Source organism: Somniosus microcephalus, chromosome 24, assembly GCF_052327205.1.
Source record: "Somniosus microcephalus isolate GS21.2 chromosome 24, FLI_Smic_1.0, whole genome shotgun sequence".
NCBI lineage: Eukaryota > Metazoa > Chordata > Chondrichthyes > Squaliformes > Somniosidae > Somniosus > Somniosus microcephalus.
The window spans coordinates 58,570,755-58,597,651 of NC_141010.1; the positions used below are offsets into that span (position 1 = coordinate 58,570,755).

Consider the following 26,897-nt stretch of genomic DNA (forward strand, 5'->3'; position numbering starts at 1 on the left):
TCTCCCCTCAGCCTGACTCTCCCCTTGGCCCTGTCTCTCAAGTAGAGTTGTGGTTCCACAGGCAATGGGAACTGTCCAGAATCTTGCCCATGTGACCAATCTCCATTGCCTGGGCAGCAAGTGTCAGTGGACCAGTCCATTGCAGCACCCCTCCACTGTCATAGTTACCGACAGGGGTGTGGGCCAGCGTGTGGGTGTAATTGTGTGCGTGTGTGTGTGTGTCTGTGTTTGTTGGTCTGTGTATGGGTGGTGGGTTGAGGTATGTGTGTCTGTGTACAGGTGCTTGTTGAGAGGTGTGTGTGGCGCATGTGTATATGTCTGTGTGTGTGTGTGTCCATGTGTGTGTGTGTGCGTGTGTCTGTGTGTGTGTCCATGTGTCTGTGTATGTCTATGTGTGTGCGTGTCCATGTGTGTGTGTGTGTGTGTCCATGTGTGTGTGTGTGTCCATGTGTGTGTGTGTGTCCATGTGTGTGTGCGTGTCTGTGTGTGTGTGGCCATGAGTGTGTGCGTGTGTCTGTGTGTCCATGTGTGTGTATATGTCAGTGTGTGTGTGTGTATGTCTGTATGTGTGTGTCCATGTGTGTGTGCGTGTGTCTGTGTGTGTGTGTCCATGTGTGTGTGCGTGTGTCTGTGTGTGTGTGTCCATGTGTGTGTGCGTGTGTCTGTGTGTGTCCATGTGTGTGTGCATGTGTCTGTGTGCGCATTAGTGCACGTGCTGGGTGAACCCGGGTCCTACCAGTGCACGAAGCTCCATTTTAAACCATATCACTGGACAGCCACTGTTTTGATTCAGACGGCCATTTTGAAATGACCTCTTTTTTTAGCCCTTTACCTCATCGGAGCCAGACCTGAAGATGAGAAGATCGAATGGGATGGCGGCCACGATGTCGATGAGGAACCAGCCCTTGAAGTAATGGATGGCAATCTTGGCCGGGTGACTCACCACCTCATCGTTCTTGTTGACGTAGGTGGTGCGGAAGTTGATGATGATGTCGATGATGAACATGATGTCGACGATCAGGTCCACGACGGCCAGTGGGTTGCACGAGTAGCCACATTCCAGCCGCTTCTCCTCTTCCTGATCGTTGAGCAGGAAGGCAGCAGAGTACGGGGTGAAGATGGCAGTGTATATCACCAGCAGGAGAATGAGCCAGTCCCAGACTGCCTTGAAGGGGCTGTAGTGAAGAATAGTCCACTTGTGAATGCGGGGGGCTTGCAGCTTATATTCTGGAAGCACATCAGCTCCGAGCGAGAGGACCTACAACACAGAAGAGACAAAGATGGGTGATTGCTGACCCAGCCCAGACCAGAAAATCCCCAGCTTCCAGCCCTGGTCTGTGCTAAGTTGACTGATCTTGGCCACTCGGAGGCTTACAATTGGTGTCAGCCGTGGGTCTGTGGGCAGCACTCTCGCCTCAGAAGGTTCAAGTCCCACTCCAGAGACTTGAGCACATGATCCAGGCTGACACTCCCAGTGCAGTACTGAGGGAGCGCTGCACTGTCGGAGGTGCCGTCTTTCGGCCCTCTCGGGTGAAAGACCCCATGGCAGTATTTTAAAGAAGAGCAGGGGAGTTCGCTCCGGTGTCCTGGTCAATATTTATCCCTCAACCAACACCTAAAACATGGTTTGGTCATTAGAGGCTGAGGGAGGAACGGACGGAGGATGTCTCCACGAGAGACAATAAACAAAGTACGATAAACACAATAGGAATGAGTTGCCTGGACTTCGAGGGCGGTGGGGGGCGCGGGGGGTGGGATTCGTGTCGCCCATGGGCTGTGGTTTGGACACCCCTGACCTAACCAGCACTCTCTGTAGGGTCGCCATCTCTGCTTGGCTGTAGTCCTGGAGGTTGCATCGCATGACCTCCCACCTCCAACCTCCCGCCCTGTCAAACAGTCTCCAATATTGTTATAACTAATAAATAAATGTGTTCATTGAAAATTAAAAAACCCACAATTTTTTTAATGCCCCAATGACATTTCTCCTGGGTTACTGACAGTAATGTCCAGTAGACTAAACCTTAATTCCTGGAGACTCCAAGCTGGTAACCTCTAACTCCCTGATTTACCCTTGTTTTTCATTTGTTTATTGGATGTGGGCATCGCTGCCAAGGCCAGCATTTATTGCCCATCCCCAGTTGCCCTTGAGAAGGTGGTGGTGAGCCGCCTTCTTGAACCGCTGCAGTCCGTGTGGTGAAGGTGCTCCCACAGTGCTGTTAGGGAGGGAGTTCCAGGATTTTGACCCAGCAACGATGAAGGAACGGCCGATATATTTCCAAGTCAGGATGGTGTGGGACTTGGAGGGGAACTTGGAGGTGGTGGTGTTCCCATGCGCCTGCTGCCCTTGTCTTTCTAGGTGGAAGAGGTCGTGGGTTTGGGAGGTGCTGCCGAAGAAGCCTTGGCGAGTTTTTGCAGTTCATCTTGTAGATGAACTTCTTCACTATTCCTTTCAGGCTCAGCCTTTTATTATGTTTTGTGATTCGAGAGGTAATTAAGCAGTGCTGGCTCTTCACCACAGTGAACATGAGCATTCCCATCACGGACTACCCTCTCTGAACCATCTGTATTCTGAACCCTCTCAGTCCCTAATCAATGCAGGAACATAGGAACAGGAGGAGGCCATTCAATTAGATCATGGCTGATCTGTATCTTAACTCCATTTACCCTCCTTGGTTCCGTAACCCTTAAAACCCTTGACTAATGAAAATCTATCAATCTCAGTTTTGAAATTTTCAATTGACCCCCAGCCTCAACAGCTTTTTGGGGGAGGGAGTTTTGATTTCCACGGCCCATTGTGTGAAGAAGGAGATCATGATAGTCATTAAGTGGAATTAAATGAAAATGTAATTAAGAGAATAATTTTTCTCTCGCTGCACTGAAGGAGCATCGAGCCATAAATTTTATACAGTGACAAAAAAGATAATGATTACTTCCTCTCATCCCCTGGGAGGAGACCATCGAATGACGCATATTTTTCAATTTATTGTACAAATCTATTTTTAAAAGTCTGACATCGTGCTGCCTCCCGGTCTGGTAAGGTAATGGTGTGGGCGTGGCAAGATCCTGAGCTGTGACACTGGAGCACATTCAAGTCAGCCATGTTTTATAAAGAGAGGGTCATTACCCCAGATTCCCTTGCCCACCTAGCCTCTCTCCGTATGGAGTGACAGATAAGCAGGGCCCAGGCCTCTTCCCGTAGGGAGTGAGGGAGAAGCAGGGCCCAGGCCTCTCCCTGTCGGGAGTGAGGGAGAAGCAGGGCCCAGGCCTCTCCCTGTCGGGAGTGAGGGAGAAGCAAGGCCCAGGCCTCTTCCCGTAGGGAGTGAGGGAGAAGCAAGGCCCAGGCCTCTTCCCGTAGGGAGTGAGGGGGAAGCAGGGCCCAGGCCTCTCCCTGTAGGGAGTGAGGGAGAAGCAGGGCCCAGGCTTCTTCCCGTAGGGAGTGAGGGAGAAGCAGAGCCCAGGCCTCTTCCCGTAGGGAGTGAGGGAGAAGCAGAGCCCAGGCCTCTTCCCGTAGGGAGTGATGGAGAAGCAAGGCCCAGGCCTCTTCCCATAGGGAGTGAGGGAGAAGCAGGGCCCAGGCCTCTTCCTGTAGGGAGTGAGGGAGAAGCAGGGCCCAGGCCTCTTCCCGTAGGGAGTGAGGGAGAAGCAGGGCCCAGGCCTCCCCCTGTAGGGAGTGAGGGAGGAGCAAGGCCCAGGCTTCTTCCCGTAGGGAGTGAGGGAGAAGCAAGGCCCAGGCTTCTTCCCGTAGGGAGTGAGGGAGAAGCAAGGCCCAGGCCTCTTCCCGTAGGGAGTGAGGGAGAAGCAAGGCCCAGGCCTCTTCCCGTAGGGAGTGAGGGAGAAGCAAGGCCCAGGCCTCTTCCCGTAGGGAGTGAGGGAGAAGCAGAGCCCAGGCTTCTTCCCGTAGGGAGTGAGGGAGAAGCAAGGCCCAGGCCTCTTCCCGTAGGGAGTGAGGGAGAAGCAAGGCCCAGGCCCCTTCCCGTAGGGAGTGAGGGAGAAGCAAGGCCCAGGCCTCTTCCCGTAGGGAGTGAGGGAGAAGCAGAGCCCAGGCCTCTTCCCGTAGGGAGTGAGGGAGAAGCAGGGCCCAGCCCTCTTCCTGTAGGGAGTGAGGGAGAAGCAAGGCCCAGGCCTCTTCCTGTAGGGAGTGAGGGAGAAGCAAGGCCCAGGCCTCTTTCCGTAGGGAGTGAGGGAGAAGCAAGGCCCAGGCCTCTTCCCGTAGGGAGAGAGGGTGAAGCAGGGCCCAGACTGGTGATCTGGTGTCAGTGACATCTCCAGGCTGTGTGATTGGTACACGCAAAGGGAAATGGAATTGCCCATGGCCAGTGTCCTTCACTTTAAATTAGCTGCACCTCCCCCACAATATTCTAAAAATTGTTCACACCCAACATTCCTCCACTGCCCAAAAATGAATAACTAATCATTTATCTCATTGCTGTCTGTGGGACCTTGCTGTGTACTAAATGGCTGCTGTATTTGACTACAAAGTCCATGCACAGACGTGCTTTCCAGCCGGAGCCAATGAATAGCGATTGGGAGTGAGAACCCTGGCTGATCCTGTTTCCCCCCATCCTGGCTCAGAGGAATATTGAAGAAAGATGAGAAATTGAGTTCAAATTTCTGTATCAATAAAGCAAACTGCTGGAGTCAGCTCGAGTCGTGACCAAAGCATCGCAGCAACAGAGCAACTTAAATATCGGAGTGTGAAAATAATGTCGAAATAGTGAAGCTCACTTGAGAAACACTAAGTCAGAATAAGGAACCAACACTTCCAGGTTCTCGCAAACACCAAGAACTCTCAAATCACAATTATTAAAATAGTAGCCTCGCACAGGAAATGTCACACTTCTTAACCACCCTTAACAGTGAGAATGTTCACCCCTTAACCATCGCCCAACAGGGAGAATGTTCACCCCTTAACCATCGACCAACAGGGAGAATGTTCACCCCTTAACCATCGCCCAACAGAGAGAATGTTCACCCCTTAACCATCGCCCAACAGTGAGAAAGTTCACCCCTTAACCATTGCCCAACAGTGAGAATGTTCACCCTTAACCATCGCCCAACAGAGAGAATGTTCCCCCTTAACCATCGCCCAACAGTGAGAATGTTCACCCCTTAACCATCTCCTAACAGGGAGAACGTTCACCCCTTAACCATCGCCCAACAGGGAGAACGTTCACCCCTTAACCATCGCCCAACAGAGAGAATGTTCACCCCTTAACCATCGCCCAACAGAGAGAATGCTCACCCCTTAACCATCGCCCAACAGAGAGAATGTTCACCCCTTAACCATCGCCCAACAGAGAGAATGTTCACCCCTTAACCATCGCCCAACAGAGAGAACGTTCACCCCTTAACCATCTCACAACAGTGAGAATGTTCACCCCTTAACCATCGCCCAACAGAGAGAATGTTCACCCCTTAACCATCGCCCAACAGGGAGAATGTTCACCTCTTAACCATCTCCCAACAGTGAGAATGTTCACCCCTTAACCATCTCCTAACAGGGAGAACGTTTACCCCTTAACCATCTCACAACAGGGAGAATGTTCACCTCTTAACCATCGCCCAACAGAGAGAATGTTTGTGGTAAACCACTGTTTGTATTCCTGTTTGTCCTGTTTGTATTCCACTGTGTACATGCCTGGACATGCCTCGGCTGACTCCTCCCACAGGTCCCAGTATAAAGGTGACTGCTCCCCAGCCCTTTGTATCCTGGACCGGTTGACCACGCGAGGCAGACCTCCATTCTGTTGTTAATAAAAGCCTTTAGTTACTCTTCTAACTCTCAGTCTTTTATGAGTAATTGATAGCGCATCAATTTTATTAACAACATTTTTATAATGGAGAAGATCCTCACACCAGCATGCCTGGACTTAGATCATCGGGAGGCGGACTCATCCACCAAGTTTACTCACTGGCTTAAGTGTTTCGAAAAATTCCTGACCGCCTCCGAAGCAATCAAATCGGACGAGGACAAACTGGATGTCCTGACCTCCAAAGTGAACCACCGAGTGTACTCGGTCATCCAAGACGCGACCTCGTACGCGGACGCTATCAAGCTCCTCAAGGACCAGTACACGCGCCCAGTGAACGAAGTGTACGCCAGGCACCTCCTGGGGAGTCGTAAACAACAACCTGGGGAATCGACCGTGGAATACCTTCAGGCACTGTCTGTGCTTGGCCGGGCCTGTGGTTGTAAGGATGTAAAGGCCGCCGTGTACACAGAGGAACTTATCCGGGACGCTTTTGTAGCGGGCCACAGATCCAATTACACCCGACAGCGACTGTTGGAGCAGAGCAACCTCGACCTCAACAAGGCCTCTGAACTCGCACTATCGTTGGATGCAGCCTACCAGGGCATGGATGCCTACTCCTCTGCACCGTGGACGCCGCGGGGAATGACAGCCTGGGACACGGTAGGACCGCCTCATAGCGCCGTGCCACCCCAGCCACACCCCAACAACGGCCCAACTACTGCAGCAGTGTCCCAAGGCCAGACAGCAGTGCCCCAAGGCCAGAAATGCTACTTCTGTGGCCAGGCAAAACACCCCAGAGCGCGCTGCCCGGCGAAAAACGCGATCTGCTCGGGCTGCGGGAAGAAGGGACACTACGCTAGCGTCTGCAGGGCCAAAGCCACCCCGAACCCCAGCAGCGCCGCGTGTGGGCCATGCGGGCCGCCATCTTGGACCTCCCCGGCCATGTGCGAATCACCGGTACAGCAGCCATTTTGGACGCCTCCAGCCACATGGGGATCATGGACGCCGCCATCTTGGATGACAGCCAGGACGCAGCAGGCCCCCGACACCGCCTCATCTGATACCCGCAGCGACACACCGACCCCTACGCTGGCATCCGTTACACTGGACCAAGCGAGACCGCACCAACTGGCCAGTTCCACAATGGACATTAAGGTAAATGGTCACGATACAATCTGCCTTTTTGACTCTGGGAGCACGGAGAGCTTCATCCACCCCGACACGGTGCGACGTTGCTCTCTCCCAGTCCTGCCTGCGCAACAGCGGATTTCTATGGCCTCCGAGTCCCAGTCGGCGGACATCGGCGGCTACTGCGTGGTGACACTCGTAGTAGACGGGACCGTGTACGATCATTTTAAACTTCTGGTCCTGCCTGACCTCTGCGCTGCCGTCCTGCTGGGGTTAGATTTCCAGTGCCACCTTAAAAGTGTTACGATGGCGTACGGTGGACCCCTACCCCCACTCACAGTCCGCAGCCAGCAGCTTCCAAATTGCCCACCGCGCACCAGGTGCAACCTCTCCACACTCAGAGTCACCCCCCCACCACTGTTTGCTAACCTCACCCCCGACTGTAAGCCCATCGCCACAAAGAGCAGGCGATACAGTGCCGGGGACAGGGTTTTCATTAAAACCGAAGTGGAGCGGCTCCTGAAAGAAGGGATTATTGAGGGCAGCACCAGCCCCTGGCGAGCCCAGGTTGTGGTCGTTAAGACCGGCGAGAAGCAGCGCCTGGTCATCGACTACAGCCAGACAATAAATCGCTACACCCTGCTGGACGCCTACCCACTCCCCCGTATAGCTGATATGGTCAACCAGATCGCGCAGTACCGCGTCTTCTCGACCATTGACCTGAAATCAGCGTACCACCAGCTCCCCATCCACCCTGAGGACCGCCAGTACACTGCCTTTGAGGCAAACGGCCGCCTCTATCACTTCCTTAGGGTTCCCTTTGGCATCGCCAACGGGGTCTCCGTCTTCCAAAGGGAGATGGACCGGGTGGTAGATCAAAATGCGTTGCAGGCCACTTTCCCATATCTGGACAATGTGACCATCTGCGGCCGTGACTTGCAGGACCATGACGCAAACCTCGAAAAATTCCTCCGCACCGCCCAACTCCTAAACCTGACATATAACAAGGAGAAGTGCATATTCCGCACAAACCGCCTCGCCATCCTTGGCTGTGTTGTGGAACACGGAGTCATCGGCCCCGACCCCGACCGGATGCGTCCCCTCATGGAACTTCCACTGCCCCACTGCCTCAAGGCCCTGAAGAGGTGCCTAGGGTTTTTCTCCTATTACGCCCAGTGGGTCCCCTACTATGCGGACAAGGCCCGTCCGCTGATCAAGTCCACCTCTTTTCCCTTGACGGCAGAGGCCCGCTTAGCCTTCCACCGTATCAAGGAGGACATTGCCAAAGCCACCATGCATGTAGTGGACGAATCCATCCCCTTCCAGGTGGAAAGCGACGCGTCCGACTTTGCCCTGGCCGCTACCCTCAATCAGGCGGGGAGACCCGTGGCCTTCTTTTCACGAACCCTCCAAGGCCCGGAGACCAGACACTCCGCTGTTGAGAAGGAGGCCCAGGCGATTGTGGAGGCTGTGCGTCATTGGAGGCACTACCTGGCCGGAAAACAATTTACCCTGCTCACTGACCAGCGTTCAGTTGCTTTTATATTTAACAACAAGCAGAGGGGCAAAATCAAAAATGACAAGATCTTGAGGTGGAGAATCGAACTTTCCACCTACAACTACGAGATCTTGTACCGGCCCGGGAAGCTAAATGAACCCCCGGATGCGCTATCGCGTGGCACCTGCGCCAGCGCACAGATCGATAGACTGCGGGCCCTCCACAATGACCTCTGCCACCCGGGGGTCACCAGGTTCTTCCACCTCATCAAGGCCCGCAACCTGCCTTACTCTATTGAGGAGGTCAGGACCATGACCAGGAACTGCCAAGTCTGCGCTGAGTGCAAACCGCACTTTTATAGACCAGACAGGGCCCACCTGATAAAAGCCACTCGCCCCTTCGAGCGCCTGAGCGTCGATTTTAAAGGGCCTCTCCCCTCCTCCGACCGCAATGTGTACTTCCTCAATATTATTGATGAGTACTCCCGTTTCCCGTTCGCCTTCCCCTGCCCGGACATGACCAGTGCCACGGTCATTAAATGTCTGAACAACCTCTTCACCCTGTTCGGCTTCCCCAGCTATATCCATAGCGACCGGGGCTCATCGTTTATGAGCGACGAACTCCGTCAGTACCTGCTAACTAGGGGTATTGCCACAAGCAGGACCACCAGTTACAACCCCCGGGGGAACGGACAGGTGGAAAGAGAAAATGCGACAGTTTGGAAGGCCGTCCTGCTAGCCTTAAAGTCTAGGGGCCTTCCAACCTCCCGCTGGCAGGATGTGCTCCCCGATGCGCTCCACTCTATTCGGTCACTGCTCTGCACTGCCACTAACGCCACCCCTCATGAGAAAATGTTTGTCTTCCCAAGGAAGTCCACATCGGGGACATCGCTACCGCCATGGCTGACGTCCCCAGGGCCGGTCCTACTGAGAAGACACGTGAGGACCCATAAAACGGACCCCCTGGTCAAGAGGGTCGACCTCCTCCATGCCAACCCCCAGTATGCTCACATCGCATACCCGGACGGGCGGGAGGACACAGTCTCCATAAGAGACCTTGCACCCTCGGGGGCCGCAGTAACCCACTACCACCCCCCCCCACGATCCGATATCCAGCCCCAGCAGACGGCAGGCCTGGGCCCCGCGACCCGCTCGACATCTACGAGGACGACACGCCTGTGCCACAGCCTACGCTGGACTCGACGCCGGAAGCTTCACTACCCCTGCCGTCGCCATGCTGATCACAGCAGCAGACAAGACCTCCGGAGAGACTCCAATACACTAACTTTTAATACACTTCACCCCGCCGGACTCAATTTTAAACAAGGGGTGAATGTGGTAAACCACTGTTTGTATTCCTGTTTGTCCTGTTTGTATTCCACTGTGTACATGCCTGGACATGCCTCGGCTGACTCCTCCCACAGGTCCTAGTATAAAGGTGACTGCTCCCCAGCCCTTTGTATCCTGGACCGGTCGACCACGCGAGGCAGACCTCCATTCTGTTGTTAATAAAAGCCTTTAGTTACTCTTCTAACTCTCAGTCTTTTATGAGTAATTGATAGCGCATCAATGTTCACCCCTTAACCATCGCCCAACAGAGAGAACATTCACCCCTTAACCATCTCCCAACAGTGAGAATGTTCACCTCTTAACCATCGGCCAACAGTGAGAATGTTCACCCCTTAACCATCTCCCAACAGAGAGAATGTTACCCCTTAACCATCGCCCAACAGAGAGAATGGTCACCCCTTAACCATCGCCCAACAGGGAGAATGTTCACCCCTTAACCATCTCCCAACAGAGAGAATGTTCACCCCTTAACCATCTCACAACAGTGAGAATGTTCACCCCTTAACCATCGCCCAACAGAGAGAATGTTCACCCCTTAACCATCGCCCAACAGGGAGAATGTTCACCTCTTAACCATCTCCCAACAGTGAGAATGTTCACCCCTTAACCATCTCCTAACAGGGAGAACGTTTACCCCTTAACCATCTCACAACAGGGAGAATGTTCACCTCTTAACCATCGCCCAACAGAGAGAATGTTTGTGGTAAACCACTGTTTGTATTCCTGTTTGTCCTGTTTGTATTCCACTGTGTACATGCCTGGACATGCCTCGGCTGCCTCCTCCCACAGGTCCCAGTATAAAGGTGACTGCTCCCCAGCCCTTTGTATCCTGGACCGGTTGACCACGCGAGGCAGACCTCCATTCTGTTGTTAATAAAAGCCTTTAGTTACTCTTCTAACTCTCAGTCTTTTATGAGTAATTGATAGCGCATCAATTTTATTAACAACATTTTTATAATGGAGAAGATCCTCACACCAGCATGCCTGGACTTAGATCATCGGGAGGCGGACTCATCCACCAAGTTTACTCACTGGCTTAAGTGTTTCGAAAAATTCCTGACCGCCTCCGAAGCAATCAAATCGGACGAGGACAAACTGGATGTCCTGACCTCCAAAGTGAACCACCGAGTGTACTCGGTCATCCAAGACGCGACCTCGTACGCGGACGCTATCAAGCTCCTCAAGGACCAGTACACGCGCCCAGTGAACGAAGTGTACGCCAGGCACCTCCTGGGGAGTCGTAAACAACAACCTGGGGAATCGACCGTGGAATACCTTCAGGCACTGTCTGTGCTTGGCCGGGCCTGTGGTTGTAAGGATGTAAAGGCCGCCGTGTACACAGAGGAACTTATCCGGGACGCTTTTGTAGCGGGCCACAGATCCAATTACACCCGACAGCGACTGTTGGAGCAGAGCAACCTCGACCTCAACAAGGCCTCTGAACTCGCACTATCGTTGGATGCAGCCTACCAGGGCATGGATGCCTACTCCTCTGCACCGTGGATGCCGCGGGGAATGACAGCCTGGGACACGGTAGGACCGCCTCATAGCGCCGTGCCACCCCAGCCACACCCCAACAACGGCCCAACTACTGCAGCAGTGTCCCAAGGCCAGACAGCAGTGCCCCAAGGCCAGAAATGCTACTTCTGTGGCCAGGCAAAACACCCCAGAGCGCGCTGCCCGGCGAAAAACGCGATCTGCTCGGGCTGCGGGAAGAAGGGACACTACGCTAGCGTCTGCAGGGCCAAAGCCACCCCGAACCCCAGCAGCGCCGCGTGTGGGCCATGCGGGCCGCCATCTTGGACCTCCCCGGCCATGTGCGAATCACCGGTACAGCAGCCATTTTGGACGCCTCCAGCCACATGGGGATCATGGACGCCGCCATCTTGGATGACAGCCGGGACACAGCAGGCCCCCGACACCGCCTCATCTGATACCCGCAGCGACACACCGACCCCTACGCTGGCATCCGTTACACTGGACCAAGCGAGTGCCCTTAACCATTGCCCAACAGAGAGAATGTTCACCCCTTAACCATCGCCCAACAGAGAGAATGTTCACCCCTTAACCATCGCCCAACAGAGAGAATGCTCACCCCTTAACCATCGCCCAACAGAGAGAATGTTCACCCCTTAACCATCGCCCAACAGGGAGAATGTTCACCCCTTAACCATTTCCCAACAGAGAGAATGTTCACCCCTTAACCATTTCCTAACAGAGAGAACGTTCACCCCTTAACCATCGCCCAACAGAGATAATGTTCACCCCTTAACCATCGCCCAACAGAGAGAACGTTCAACCCTTAACCATCGCCCAACAGGGAGAATGTTCACCCCTTAACCATTGCCCAACAGCAAGAATGTTCACCCCTTAACCATCGCCCAACAGGGAGAACGTTCACCCCTTAACCACTGCCCAACAGTGAGAATGTTCACCCCTTAACCATCTCCCAACAGAGATAATGTTCACCCCTTAACCATCGCCCAACAGAGAGAACGTTCAACCCTTAACCATCGCCCAACAGGGAGAATGTTCACCCCTTAACCATTGCCCAACAGCAAGAATGTTCACCCCTTAACCATCTCCCAACAGGGAGAATGTTCACCCCTTAACCATCGCCCAACGGAGAGAATGTTCACCCCTTAACCATCTCCTAACAGGGAGAATGTTCACCCCTTAACCATCGCCCAACAGAGAGAATGTTCACCGCTCAACCATCGCCCAACAGAGAGAATGTTCACCCCTTAACCATTGCCCAACAGTGAGAATGTTCACCCCTTAACCATCACTCAACAGAGAGAATGTTCACCCCTTAACCATCTCCCAACAGAGAGAATGTTCACCCGTTAACCATTGCCCAACAGAGAGAATGTTCACCCCATAACCATCGCCCAACAGGGAGAATGTTCACCCCTTAACCATCTCCCAACAGTGAGAATGTTCACCCCTTAACCATTGCCCAACAGCGAGAATGTTCACCCCTTAACCATCGCCCAACAGAGAGAATGTTCACCCCTTAACCATTGCCCAACAGAGAGAATGTTCACCCCTTAACCATCGCCCAACAGTGAGAATGTTCACCCCTTAGCCATCTCCCAACAGATAGAATGTTCACCCGTTAACCATCGCCCAACAGGGAGAATGTTCACCCCTTAGCCATCGCCCAACAGTGAGAATGTTCACCCCTTAACCATCTCCCAACAGAGAGAATGTTCACCCCTTAACCATCTCCAAACAGAAAGAACGTTCACCCCTTAACCATCTCCCAACGGAGAACGTTGACACCTTAACCATCGCCCAACAGAGAGAACGTTGACACCTTAACCATCTCCTAACAGGATCTGGACCCAGTGTCAGCTGTCGTTGTCCTTAGAGAGTTAATGAAAAGCCTATCTTAACAAAACTTAAATCAGGCGGAGACAGATGAGCTCAGATAAAAACAATTTCATTATCGTGGAAGTGATACATTTTCAAAATTAGATTGCAAAGTTCACCTCGTTTTCACTCAATTACTGCTGTTGCCAGCTGGTGCTTTGGCTGGTTATTTTAGACTCTCCGGCACAGCACTTTGTGGCCACACCACTCTCGTATTCTTTTTGTGCCAGTTTCCTCACTTCCTCCTCTCTAGAGGTTTGCCTGCTGCTGGATGTAGTTATACTGGCGCTACCTGCTGAAGCCAGGTTGCCACCCTTGTGCAAGACCAGACAGGCTGGGCGTGTTGGCGGGCTGGTTGACCATTACCTGACAGGTTTTTAATTTTAGCGTCCCGTGTCTATCCTCTTTGCTGGAAGGCCTCCCTCATGCTGTGTGGGGCTATTGATGCAGTCCTGGGTGTAGACTTTCCAGCACCTTTAGGTATTGGGAACCCCCTACTAACTTTGTGCTACAATATGAGGTCAGCTCACTAGCATAAATAGCCAACACTCTTCACATGACTTGGCTCAGTGGGTAGCACTCGCGCCTCTGAGTCAGACGGTCGTGGGTTCAAGCCCCGACGCCAGAGACTTGAGCACATAATCTAGGCTCTATTATGGCCATTTTTGGCAATCTGAGTGTCCCCATGGAGCCATCTTTGGACATACCCATCTATTGAAAAATAACAACAGAAAATGCTGGAAAAACTCAGCAGGCCAGGCAACATCCGTGGAGAGAAAATAAAGTCAACGTTTTGGGTGAAAACCCTTTGTCAAGGCTAAAGAGGCACAGGGAATGAAATAGATTGAGAGGCCAGGCTGGGAGAGAACAAAAGAGAAGAGACATTAAGAGGTATTCAAAACCAGAGGAGATGGTGACAGGACTAGTGGAGACAAAGGACGGCTCTAGATTAGGTGTGAAATGCGCTGGCAGAATGGGGGACAGCTGCCATGTGGGAGAGAAAAAAAAAGAAAGGGGGGGGGAAACAAAACAAAGGTGTGGATAAAAAATATAAGTAAAAATGTAATAGGGGCCGAGGTTATGATCTGAAATTGTTGAACTCGATATTGAGTCCGGAAGGCTGTAAAGTGCCTAATCGGAAGATGAGGTGCTGTTCCTCGAGTTTACACTGAGCTTCCGTGGAATATTACAAGAGGCCGCGGACGGTGAGGTCCGAGTGGGAATGGAGCGGTGAACTAAAATGACAGGCGACCGGAAGCTCGGGGTCACCCTTACGGACTGAACGGAGGTGTTCCGCAAAGCGGTTGAGATCCATCTATTGAGAGCCTATACACTCGGGTGGGTCTTAATGGAGTGCCTAAATGACCTTTTCCTCAACCCAACGTCCACACAATCAATTCCCAGCCGGCGTCACTGGGCAGTGAGCAGGCCTGGGAACCCCGGCTGATTTGCTTTTCCTATTTCCTTGCCCAGAGATGCTGAGGCCACCGTCACGCTGGCCAAGATCAGTAAACTCAGCACAGGCCAGGCAAGCTGGGAGCTTCCTACTCTGCGAAGCTCATTGGATAGCAGCATTTCGCTCAGATCTACAGCGGGAGGAGAGAGAGGACAGAGGCGATTATAAGAATTATCCAAAGACGGTAAAGAAACTGGTCAGGAGCCAAAATGGAAAATGAGATTAAATTGCGGGGAATATATATGGATTGACAGATAACAAACAACTGGTCCATGTGATCTCCTGGACTAGTTTCGATTGCCTGAGGGAGTCGGAGAGAAATTTTCCAGAGTATTTTATTCCCTTATTGGCCCTGGGTATTTCTCTGTTCTTTTGCCTCTGCCAGGACATTACATGGCTGTGGGGGCTAGGCAGGGTGGGGGGTGGTACGGTGGGTGGGGTGGGAAGTGTCTAGTCGTGATGCTCTGGCCATCGTGTGTGTGGGGCAGGCCTGATGGACCAGCTGGTCTTTTCCTGCCCGTCATTTTCGTATGTTCGTATAAAATGTAATGTGTGAGGTTTATATAAATATATTTGTAGCAAGTCGGCAGTCAAGGAAACTGTGCGGCCTGTGAGAGATTCCAAGGGTGGCCACACACTGGATGACAAGGCTTGACAGATTCCCAAACACCTTCTTTGTGACAATGTTCTTGTTGCAGGTCAAGTATGTCTTTCCTAAGCCAGGGGTCGTACCACCTAGGGGACATAAGCGAATCTTAAGAGTGATCGAAATGACTAATAATGCGGTGGCAGAAGAGCTGGGAGCGCTATAAGTGGCCAAGGCACCCGGTCTGGAGGTCGCAGGTTTGGCCCCTGATCTGTGCGGAGTTAGCTCAGGGTTTTGGCCAAGGTGGGGAGTTAAGGGGCACTGAAATTGGCCGCATCTTTCTCTGAGCCGGGGAAGGGAAAAAAAATCAGACAGTGTTCCTGATCCTGATCTCGGAGATCAGCAGGGGAGTTCTCCCCGGTGTGCTGGCTAATATTTTTCCCTCAATCAACACCTATATGAGTGGATGTTGGGCTTCAACAGCTCAGCTCAGCTGTGTAACCGGGCACCGCAGGAAGTTGGTTTCTTTAGGGAATCTTCGGAAATGGGAGCGGCGCCTGAGGATTGGAGGAGTGCCAATGTAACATTCATTTATAAAAAGGAGCAGAAAGATAATGAGAAGCCCGCGAGACTGACACCAAATAGCCTCCTGAAGGAGGGAATAATGAATTAAAATAAATAACAAGAGGAAGTCAACATAGCTTTAGGAAAGAAAGACATTTCCTTTCACGACCAAAGGGTACCCCAATTAATCACCATTGAAGTGTCGTCACTGTTGTAATTTAATGAGATACGATCAGATAACCTGTTTCAGTGGTGTTGATTGAGGGATAAATATTAACATCGGGGAGAATTCTCCTGCTCTTTGCCGAATAGTGCCATGGGATCTTTTGTGTTCACCTGAGAGGGCAGATAGGGTCTTCGTTTAAAATCTCATGCGAAAGACGACACCTCCAACAGCTCCCTCAGTACTGTACTGGGAGTGTCAGCCTAGATCAGGTGCTCAAGTTCCTGGAATGGGACTTGACCCCACAACCTTCTGACTCCAGAGGTGAGAGTGAAACCCACTGAGCCATGGTTCTAAGCTAATGGCCGAGAAGTCATGTCTGACAAACCTATAGAGTCTTTTGAAGAGTTACTGAGGCTCATGGGGAACACGGTGGGTCTTTATATATTTAGATTTTATCAAAGTGTTTGACACAGTTTCACACTGGAGATTGGCCTACTAGGTTAGAAGCCACAGAATGCCGTAGAGTGGAAATTGATTAAATTAGAGGAGGCAAAGCTTAGCTGCATCTGTAACCACTTCCAGTGGAAGGAGCTGATTAACATTCCTTATCTAAGGAAGGATATACTTGCCTTGGAGGCGGTGCAACGAAGGTTCACTAGATTGATTCCTGGGATGAGAGGGCTGTCCTATGAGGAGAGATTGTGTAGAATGGGCCTAATCTGGAGTTTAGAAAAATGAGAGGTGATCTCATTGAAACATACAAGATTCTGAAGGGGGATTGACAGAGTCGATGCTGAGAGGTTGTTTCCCCTGGCTGGAGTGTCTAGAACTAGGGGGCATAGTCTCAGGATAAGGGGTTGATGTGCCAAATAACTGCCCGAATCCGAAGTTAAAGCTTAAGACTGAAGCCTTTTATTAAATAAGAATCATGGCAGAGTTAACAGAGTCCATCATCGACCGAGCCCTTGGTAGAACATACCAGAAGAGGGGCGGGGCCAGGGAGGAGCATTAGTGGTTCCCCCTAGTGGAACATTCCAGACATTACAAGTGCAAGTACAAATATCAGAACACAGTTATTTCATCACAGGGGTCGGCCATTTAAGACTGAGATGAAGAGGAATTTCTTCACTCAGAGGGTGGTGAATCTTTGGAATTATCTGCCCCAGAGGGCTGTGGATGCTGAGTCTTTGAGTATATTCAAGGCTGAGATCGATAGATGTTTGGACTCTAGGGGAATCGAGGGATATGGAGATCGGGCGGGAAAGTGGAGTTGAGGTCGATGATCAGCCATGATCTTATTGAATGGCGGAGCAGGCTCGAGGGGCCGAATGGCCTACTCCTGCTCTTATTTCTTATGTTCTTATGTTCTAACAGTCTCAGGATGGGGGTTTGGGCCCTCACTGTTCATAGGATCATAGAATCATAGAAATTTACGGCATAGAAGAAGGACATTTGGCCCATTGTGTCTACGCCGGATGAAAAAGAGCTCTCCAGCCTAATCCCACTTTCCAGCTCTTGGTCCGTAGGCTTGTAGGTTCCGGCACTTCAAGTGTATATCCAAGTACTTTTTAAATGCGATGAGGGTTTCTGCCTTTACCACCCTTTCAGGCAGTGAGTTCCAGACCCCCACCACTTAAAAAAGTTCTCCTCAACATCCCTCTAATCCTTCTATCAACTCCTTTAAATTGGGAATGGTAGCATAGTGGTTATGTTCAAATCCCACCACGGCAGCTGGGGAATTTAAATTCAGTTAATTAAATAAATCTGGAATAAAAAGCTAGTGTCAGTAATGGTGACCATGAAACTATCGTAAAAAAACATCTGGTTCACTAATCTCCTTTTTAGGGAAGGAAATCTGCCGTCCTTACTCGGTCTGGCCTATATGTGACTCCAGACCCACAGCAATGTGGTTGACTCTTAACTGCCCTCTGAAATGGCCCAGCGAGACGCTCAGTTGTACACAACCGCTATGAAAAACAATAAGAATGAAACCCGGCATCGACCTCGGCACCAACTTCCGACACGGCAACGGCACACCCAGCCCAGTCGACCTTGCAAAGTCCTCCTCACTAACATCTGGGGACTTGTGCCAAAATTGGGAGAGCTGTCCCACAGACTAGTCAAGCAACAGCCTGGCATAGTCACACTCGCAGAATCATACCTGTCACAGATTCCTCCATTGCTATCCCTGGGTATGTCCTGTCCCACGGGCAGGACAACCCACCAGAGGTGGCGGCACAATGGTATACAGTCAGGAGAGAGTGGCCCTGGGCGTCCTCAACATTGACTCCGGACCCCATGAAGTCTCGTGGCTTCAGGTCAAACATGGGCAAGGAAAGCTCCTGCTGATTACCACCTCCCGCCCTCCCTCAGCTGATGAATCAGTTCTCCTCCATGTTGAACACCACTTGGAAGAAGCACTGAGAGCAGCAAGGGGACAGAATGTACTCTGGGTGTGGGCTTCAATGTCCATCACCAAGAGTGGCTCGGTTAAACCACTATTGACCGAGCTGGTGAGTCCTGAATGATATAGCTGCCAGACTAGGACTGCAGCAGGTGGTGAGAGAACCAACACGAGGGAAAACCTTACTTGACCTCATCCTCACCAATCTACCGGTCGCAGATGCATCTGTCCATGACCGCATTGGTAGCAGTGACCACCGCACTGTCCTTGTGGAAACGAAATCCCGTCTTCACACTGAGGACACCCTCCATCGTATTGTGTGGCACTACCACTGTGCTAAATGGGACAGATTCAGAACAGATCTAGCAGCTCAAAACTGGGCATCCATGAGGCGCTGTGGGCCATCAGCAGCAGCAGAATTGTATTCCACCACAATCTGTAACCTCATGGCCCGGCATATCCCTCACTCTACTATTACCAGTCTTCAGCCAATTCGATTCACTCCATGTGATATCACAAAACGGCTGAGCGCACTGGATACAGAAAAGGCTTTGGGTCCTGATAACATCCCAGCTATCATGCTGAAGACTTGTGCTCCAGAAGTAGCTGCACCTCTAGCCAAGCTGTTCCAGTACAGCTACAACACTGGCATCTACTCGGCAATGTGAAAAACTGCCCAGGTATGTCCACAAAAAGCAGGACAAATCTAATCCGGCCAATTACCACCCCATCAGTCTACTCTCAATCATCAGCGAAGTGATGGAAGGTGTCATCAACAGTGCTATCAAATGGCACTTACTCACAAATAACCTGTTCACCGAAGCTTAGCTTAGGTTCCGCCAGGACCACTCGACTCCAGACATCATTATAGCCTTGGTCCAAACATGGACAAAAGAGCTGAATTCCAGAGGTGAGGTGAGGTAAGAGTGACTGTCCTTGGCATCAAGGAGCCCTAGTAAAACTGAAGTCAATGGGAATCAGGGGGAAAGCTCTCCACTGGCTGGAGTCATACCTAGCACAAAGGAAGATGGTTGTAGTTGTTGGAGGTCAATCATCTCAGCCCCAGGACATCGCTGCAGGTGTTCCTCAGGGCAGTGTCCTCAGCCCAACCATCTTCAGCTGCTTCATCAATGACCTTACCCCTTGATGGGCTTTCAATAACCACAAAACTAGAAGTTATAGACTTAAACAAGTTGGCTTTTAATCACTAAGATCAGAGCTAACATCTCAACACGCCGACTGGTTCACAGGAATGAGTCATACAGATCCTGGGATCTTTATGTAAGAGAAGTCAGGGGCGGAGCCAAGAGCCAAGACCTGGAACCTCCCAGGTTAGTCGGGAAAGAGGAAGTGAAACTATACACAGTGGGGGAGGGTAATATACATGAGTGCAAAATGAATACAGGATCAAGACAAACAGATTTCATTACATTCACCCCTTCTATAGATTTAGTCCATCGGGGTGATGTTTCTTAAAAGTTGGTATAAGTGAGTCTGTCAGGAGGTTTTGCAGTTCTCAGTGATTGGCGCAAAGCCGGTTGGGGTGCCTCTAGGGGAGTGGATTCTGGTTCCTCCGCTGTCCGGGCCTCCGCAGTGTCTTCCAGGTTATCTGCAGTGTCCTCCAGGTTAAAGTTGGGTATTGATACCTCTGGGCGTCCTGTCTCTTTGTAGTGTAGGTCTTCATCTGGTAGTCTCCCATCGTTCTCTCCGCTCCTCGAGGGAGCGAGGTCTTTTATGGAAACAGTGTCCTCTCGCCCGTCAGAGTATTCGATATAGGCATACTGAGGGTTTGCGTGGAGGAGCTGTACCTTTTCCACAAGGGGGTCCGTTTTATGGCCTCTCACGTGCTTCCGCAATAGTACTGTCCCCGGAGACGTCAGCCACGCGGGTAGAGATATGCCCGAGGTGGATTTCCGGGGGAAAACGAACATCTTTTCGTGAGGGGTAGCGTTAGTGGCAGTACATAACAGAGACCTTATGAAGTGGAGCACGTCTGGGAGGACTTCCTGCCAGCGGGAGGTCGGAAGGCCTTTTGACTTTAAGGCTAACGTGACAGCCTTCCAAACCGTAGCATTCTCCCTTTCCACTTGCCCATTACCCCGGGGGTTGTAGCTAGTGGTTCTGCTAGTGGCTATCCCCTTCGAGAGCAAGAACTGGCGCAGCTCGTCACTCATGAATGACGTCCCCCTATCACTGTGTATGTAGTTCGGCATGCCAAACATGCAGAATAGATTACAAAGACACTTGATGACCGTGGCACTGGTCATGTCTGGGCAGGGAATGGCGAAGGGGAAGCGGGAATATTCATCAATGATATTGAGGAAGTATACGTTACGGTCGGCAGAGGGAAGGGGTCCCTTGAAGTCCAGATTTAAGCGTTCGAATGGCCGTGTGGCTTTGATAAGGTGTGCAGGGTCAGGCCTGTAGAAACGAGGCTTGCATTCCGCACAGATGTGGCAGGCTCTGGTCATTGCCCTGACCTCCTCGATGGAGTGGGGCAGATTGCGGGACTTTATAAAATGGTATAGTCGGGTGACCCCTGGGTGACAGAGGTCGTTGTGGAGACCCTGTAATTTGTCCGTATGAATGCTGGCACACATTCCCCGCGATAGGGCATCTGGGGGATCATTAAGGGCTCCCGGCCTGTACATAATATCATAGTCGAACGTGGATAGTTCGATCCTCCACCTGAGTATTTTGTCATTCTTGATTTTCCCCCTTTGTTTGTTATTAAACATGAAAGCCACCGACCGCTGGTCGGTGAGCAGGGTGAAACGTGTGCCGGCTAGGTAGTGTCTCCAGTGCCGCACTGCCTCCACTATAGCCTGTGCCTCCTTCTCGACAGAAGAGTGCCTGATTTCAGGTCCCTGAAGGGTTTGGGAGAAGAAAGCCAGAGGTCTCCCAGCCTGATTGAGGGTCGCAGCTAAGGCAAAGTCTGGCGCATCGCTTTCGACTTGAAAGGGAATGCATTCGTCCACTGCACACACTGCAGCCCTTTCAATGTCCTGTTTAATACTGGTGAAAGCCTCCCGAGCTTCAGCTGATAGTGGGAAGGACGTCGATTTAATGAGGAGTCGGGCCTTATCAGAGTAATTGGGCACCCATTGGGCATAATACGAAAACAATCCCAGGCACCTTTTTAAAGCTTTGGGATTGTGTGGCAGGAGCAGTTCCTTTAGGGGGCGTAATCGGTCAGGGTCCGGTCCAATTACCCCATCTTCCACCACACAGCCGAGGATACAGAGACGGGTTGTGTTGAAGACACATTTGTCTTCGTTGTAGGTTAGATTCAGCTTTAGAGCAGTTTTAAAAAATCTCGCAAGATTTAGATCGTGGTCTTGCTGGTTGTGCCCGCAGATAGTGACATTGTCCAGATAGGGGTAGGTAGCTTGTAGTTTATTCTCGTCAACCATGCGGTCCATCTCACGTTGGAAGACCGAGACCCCATTTGTTACCCCGAAGGGCACTCTGAGAAAATGGTAGAGGCATCCGTTCGCCTCAAAGGCGGTGTATGGGCGGTCCTCCGTTCTAATGGGGAGCTGGTGATACGCGGATTTGAGGTCGATGATCGAGAAGACTCGGTATTGCGCAATCTGGTTGACCATTTCTGATATGCGGGGTAAAGGGTAGGCGTCCAGCTGGGTATAAATAGTAACAGTCTGGCTGTAGTCAATTACCATCCGTTTCTTTTCGCTATTTTTAACTATGACTACTTGGGCACGCCACGGGCTGGTACTGCATTCAATAATGCCTTCCCGCAGGAGTCTGTCCACTTCCGCCTTGATAAAGTGTCTGTCTTCCAGACTGTACCGTCTACTTTTGGTCACTATGGGCCTACAGTTCGGAGCGAGATTAGCGAATAAAGAGGGCGGGCTGATTTTTAAGGTTGATAGGCCACAGACTGTGAGTGGCGGCTGGGACCCGCCATATGCTAGCGTGACACTTTCGCGGTGGCACTGGAAGTCCAGGCCCAAGATTACATTAACACAGAGTTCTGGCATCACGAGGAGTCCATGCCTTTTACAGTCAGTGTTACCACACAGTAGCCCAAAATGTCCGAAGTGTGGGGCTTAGCAGCCATAGCAATTCTGCTCCGTGTAGGGGTTACCATTAATGAGCTCCGCCGTACCAGGCTAGGGTGGATAAAACTCTCGGTACTCCCACAGTCAATTAAACATTTCGTTTAATTCCCGTTTACCTGTATGTCCATCATGGATTTTGTCAATGGGTGTGGCCTGGATTGATCCACTGTGATCGAAGCCACTGTTGGGCCCTGGGCGGCCGTTGAGTCGGGAAAAGATGGCGGATCCCAAGATGGCGGCCCGCACAGCACGCACGAGGTGGTGACGGAGTTGGAAATCGGATTCCCCCTGCAGACTTTGCTAAAATGCCCCTTTTTCTTACATTTGAAGCATGTAGCGTCCTTCGCTGGGCATCGTTGTCTGGGGTGCTTGGCCTGGCCGCAGAAGTAGCATTTCGGGCCTCGAGACATTGCCGCTGTAGTAGGACTCCTGGGTGAACTTCTGTGTGGGGAATCCGGCGGCGTAGAGCTGGTCTGAGACCTGGATGGGGGAGATGGCTGATTCCAAGATGGCGGCCCCCTCGGCGCGCACGAGGCGGTGAGGGCCGCATGGCCGGAAGAATAAGAGTCAGAGTTTTTCTGGGCCACGTCCAGCGATCGCGCAGTGGCCACTGCCTTTTTTATGTCCAGGACCTCCTTCTCCAGCTGTCTCTGCCGGATATAATTTGATTTGAGGCCCGTGATGAAGGAATCGCGGACCAATTCGTCAGAGTACGCGTTGGCCGTCACGGCCTTGCAGTTACAGTCCCAGACCTTTAGGCCCTGTAAGAAATCGTCCATTGATTCCTCTGGTCGCTGCCTGCGTGTAGCCAGCAGATGTCTGGCGTACACTTCGTTTACCGGCCTCTGGTATTGGGCCTTCAGGATAGTGATGGCCTCCGTGTAAGAGGTGGCGTCCCGGATGAACGAATAAATCCGATGACTTACGCGAGTCGTCAGTAGACTCAATTTATCTACCTCGCTAGCGGATGAGGCCCCCGCGAAGAGTTCGAAGCATTTGAGCCAGTGTCCAAATTGATTTGATGCTTCAGCAGAATGTGGATCCAAGTCCAGACGCTCTGGTTTTAGGAGTCGATCCATCCTCGTATTCTTTAGTGATTAAAATTGATGGGCCTTCAATAACCACAAAACTAGAAGTTATAGACTTAAACAAGTTGGCTTTTAATCACTAAGATCAGAGCTAACATCTCAACACGCCGACTGGTTCACAGGAATGAGTCATACAGATCCTGGGATCTTTATGTAAGAGAAGTCAGGGGCGGAGCCAAGAGCCAAGACCTGGAACCTCCCAGGTTAGTCGGGAAAGAGGAAGTGAAACTATACACAGTGGGGGAGGGTAATATACATGAGTGCAAAACGAATACAGGATCAAGACAAACAGATTTCATTACACCCCTCCAACATAAGGTCATAAGTGGGGATGTTCGCTGATGACTGCACAGTGTTCAGTGCCATTCATAACTCCTCAGATAATGAAGCAGTCTGTGCTCGAATGCAACAAGACCTGGACAACATTCAGGCTTGGGCTGATAAGTGGCAGGTAACATTCGCGCCACACTAGTGCCAGGCAATGACTATCTCCAACAAACGAGAATCTAGCCACCACCCCTTGACATTCAACGACATTACCATCGCCAAATCCCCCACCATCAACATCCTGGGGGGTTACCATCGACCAGAAGTTTAACTGAACCAGCCACATAAATACTGTGGCAACAAGAAGAGGTCAGGGGCTGGGTATTTTGTGGGGAGTGTCTCGCCTCCTGACTCCCCAAAGCCTTTCCACCATCTACAAGGCACAAGTAAGGAGTGTGATGGAATACTCTCCACTTGCCTGGATGAGTGCAGCTCCAGCAACACTCAAGAAGCTCGACACCATCCAGGACAAAGCAGCCCGCTTGATTGGCACCTCATCCACCACCTTAAACATTCACTCCCTCCACCACCGGCGTACCGTGGCTGCAGTGTGTACCATCTACAAGATGCACTGCAGCAACTCGCCAAGGCTTCTTCGGCAGCACCTCCCAAACCCGCGACCTCTGCCACCTAGAAGGACAAGGGCAGCAGGCACATGGGAACACCACCACCTGCAAGTTCCCCTCCAAGTCACAAACCATCCTGACTTAGAAATATATCGCCGTTCCTTCATTGTCGCTGGATCAAAATCCTGGAACTCCCTCCCTAACAGCACTGTGGGAGTACCTTCACCACACGGACTGCAGCAGTTCAAGAAGGCGGCTCACCACCACCTTCTCCAGGGCAATTAGGGATGGTCAATAAATGCTGGCCTTGCCAGTGATGCTCACATCCCAGAAATGAAAAAAAATTACTTTAAATCTATGCCCCCTGGTTATTGACCCCTCTGCTAAGGGAAATAAGTCCTTCCTATTCACTCTATCTAGGCCCCTCATAATTTTATACACCTCAATCAATTCTCCCCTCAGCCTCCTCTGTTCCAAAGAAAACAATCCCAGCCGATCCAATCTTTCCTCATAGCTAAAATTCTCCAGTCCTGGCAACATCTTCGTTAATCTCCTTTGTATCCTCTCCACTGCAATCACATCTTTCCTGTCATGTGGTGACCAGAACTGTACACAGTACTCTAGCTGTGACCTAACTAGCGTTTTATACAGTTCAAGCACAACCTCCCTGCTCTAATATTCTGCGCTTCGGCTAAAAAAGGCAAGTATCCCATATGCCTTCTTAACCACCTTATCTACCTGGCCTGCTACCTACAGGGATCTGTGGACATGCACTCCAAGGTCCCTCTGTTCCTCTGCACTTCTCAGTGTCCTACCATTTATTGTGTACTCCCTTGCCTCCCCAAATGCATTATCTCACACTTCTCAACAGAGCCTTATAATGATCTTTTAGCTTATATTTAAAATACTCTTTTAGATTGATTCTCCTCCCCTTAAAAAACAGAGCATTCCTTCTTTGCACAATCACGAATCTAGCCAAACTGAACATTAAATTAATTGCCGCTCCGCTAGACTCGGGCAGACTCTCCTGCAATCCCCATCTCAAAATTGAGTCTCACGGGATTCCCATTCTCGCTCTTCAGTCCCCACCCAGCAAAAAAGCTTCACACAACTGTCGAACATAGTCCTTAAAGTCATTTAACTGCGGACATAACACCAGTAAATGGGACAGAGTCTCATCCCGTGTCCCACACATTGGGCAAGTTGCCGCCTCCACTCGTCCAACCTTGCACAAGACCGTCATGGTAAAAATCCAGTTATGAGCCAATTTGAAATCCAGTTCAATCCATTCTGGACATTTAAAATTCGCCCACACTCCCTTCCAAATCCTGTTGAAGTCCAGCTGTGGGTATATACTCTGCCAAAACTCCTGACCAGCAGGTGTCTTGAATCTCCATTCTCTAAATACCTCATAGAAATCTCAAGTATTACAGTTGTCAAATTGGACCAACTCTCCCCCTTTCTCCAGTACAAAGCTTGGAAAAGCAGGACGCATTTTACTTCTTTTGGAGATTTCCGCATTTATTTCTTCCATCCAATCCTGTGGCATTGCCCTCACAATCTTCTCATACATAATTCCTATTGCTCTTTCCTCTACCTCCTGATCCTCCTCCCACACCATGTCCCTCACTATCGCTTCTGGCAACCAACCTGGAATCACCTTGTATAACACATCTTTCACAGATACAATCCCAGCTTTTATAAAAGCTTGATTAAATAAAACCACTCCTTCGATGTTGACCCACCTGTTCAAAAATAAGGGCTGTGATGGGCCTTCAATAACCACAAAACTAGAAGTTATAGACTTAAACAAGTTGGCCTAGAAATTCATTATCGCCACTTTTGGGGCGGTAAAGTCGGGCGGCTGCTAAAGTTTGCGGCCGGCGCAAATTCGAGGCCACTTCGCCGATATTCATTAGCTTCGCCCTAAGAGTTTGCTCGAGCGCTAAAACTGGTGATGCACGGCTCTCTTTAGGCGCTAAGCCGGCGGCCCGGGCGCTAACACCGGAAGGTGGGCGCAGGGCAGGTGCGGCGAGCTGCTGATTGATGGCAGACACTCTGGCTCCGGTGAGCTCTTAAAGGGGGAGGGTGGATTTGTTTTTTTGAAAGGCCGAGACTGCTGTATTTGTATTGTTGGGGAGGGCTTCTCTCCATCAGTTTGTTATGTGGTACAGGCACACCACCACCACCACCACCTCCTCCTCCTCCTCCTCCTCCTCCCCCTCCTCCTCCTCCATCTCCATCTCCATCATCATCATCTTTGTCTCTCACAAAGTGTAGCAAAACGGCTGCCTTTTCTACTGCAGGAGTGCCCTTTAATTTGCGCTCCCCGCAGCCCGCCTCGGCTGTGTACCGTTCCACTTCACAGTCGTTCGGGCACAATGGGGCGGCGCGAGTGAAGTTCTGGTTCCGGGCGCACAAAGGGCGTTGCAGGACGAAATGACGTCATGATCTGCGTGCGCAGCTGAGCGCGCGCAAAGACTTTGCGCCGGCGCTAAATGTCTACTGAAGTTGGGGCGAGGCGCAGATCGCGCTGCGCCCGGGCGCTAAGCGCC

At 51.3% G+C, this 26,897-nt stretch overlaps 1 protein-coding gene across 1 annotated transcript in view; it reads right to left on the reverse strand.

Moving 5' to 3' along the window:
• The window catches only part of kcnh6a (potassium voltage-gated channel, subfamily H (eag-related), member 6a), a 400,900-nt gene that overhangs the window by 136,767 nt on the left and 237,236 nt on the right, over positions 1-26,897 (reverse strand). The window contains 1 exon segment of the mRNA XM_085966026.1: positions 833-1,258. Within this exon segment, the coding sequence (XP_085822152.1) occupies positions 833-1,258 (426 nt within the window).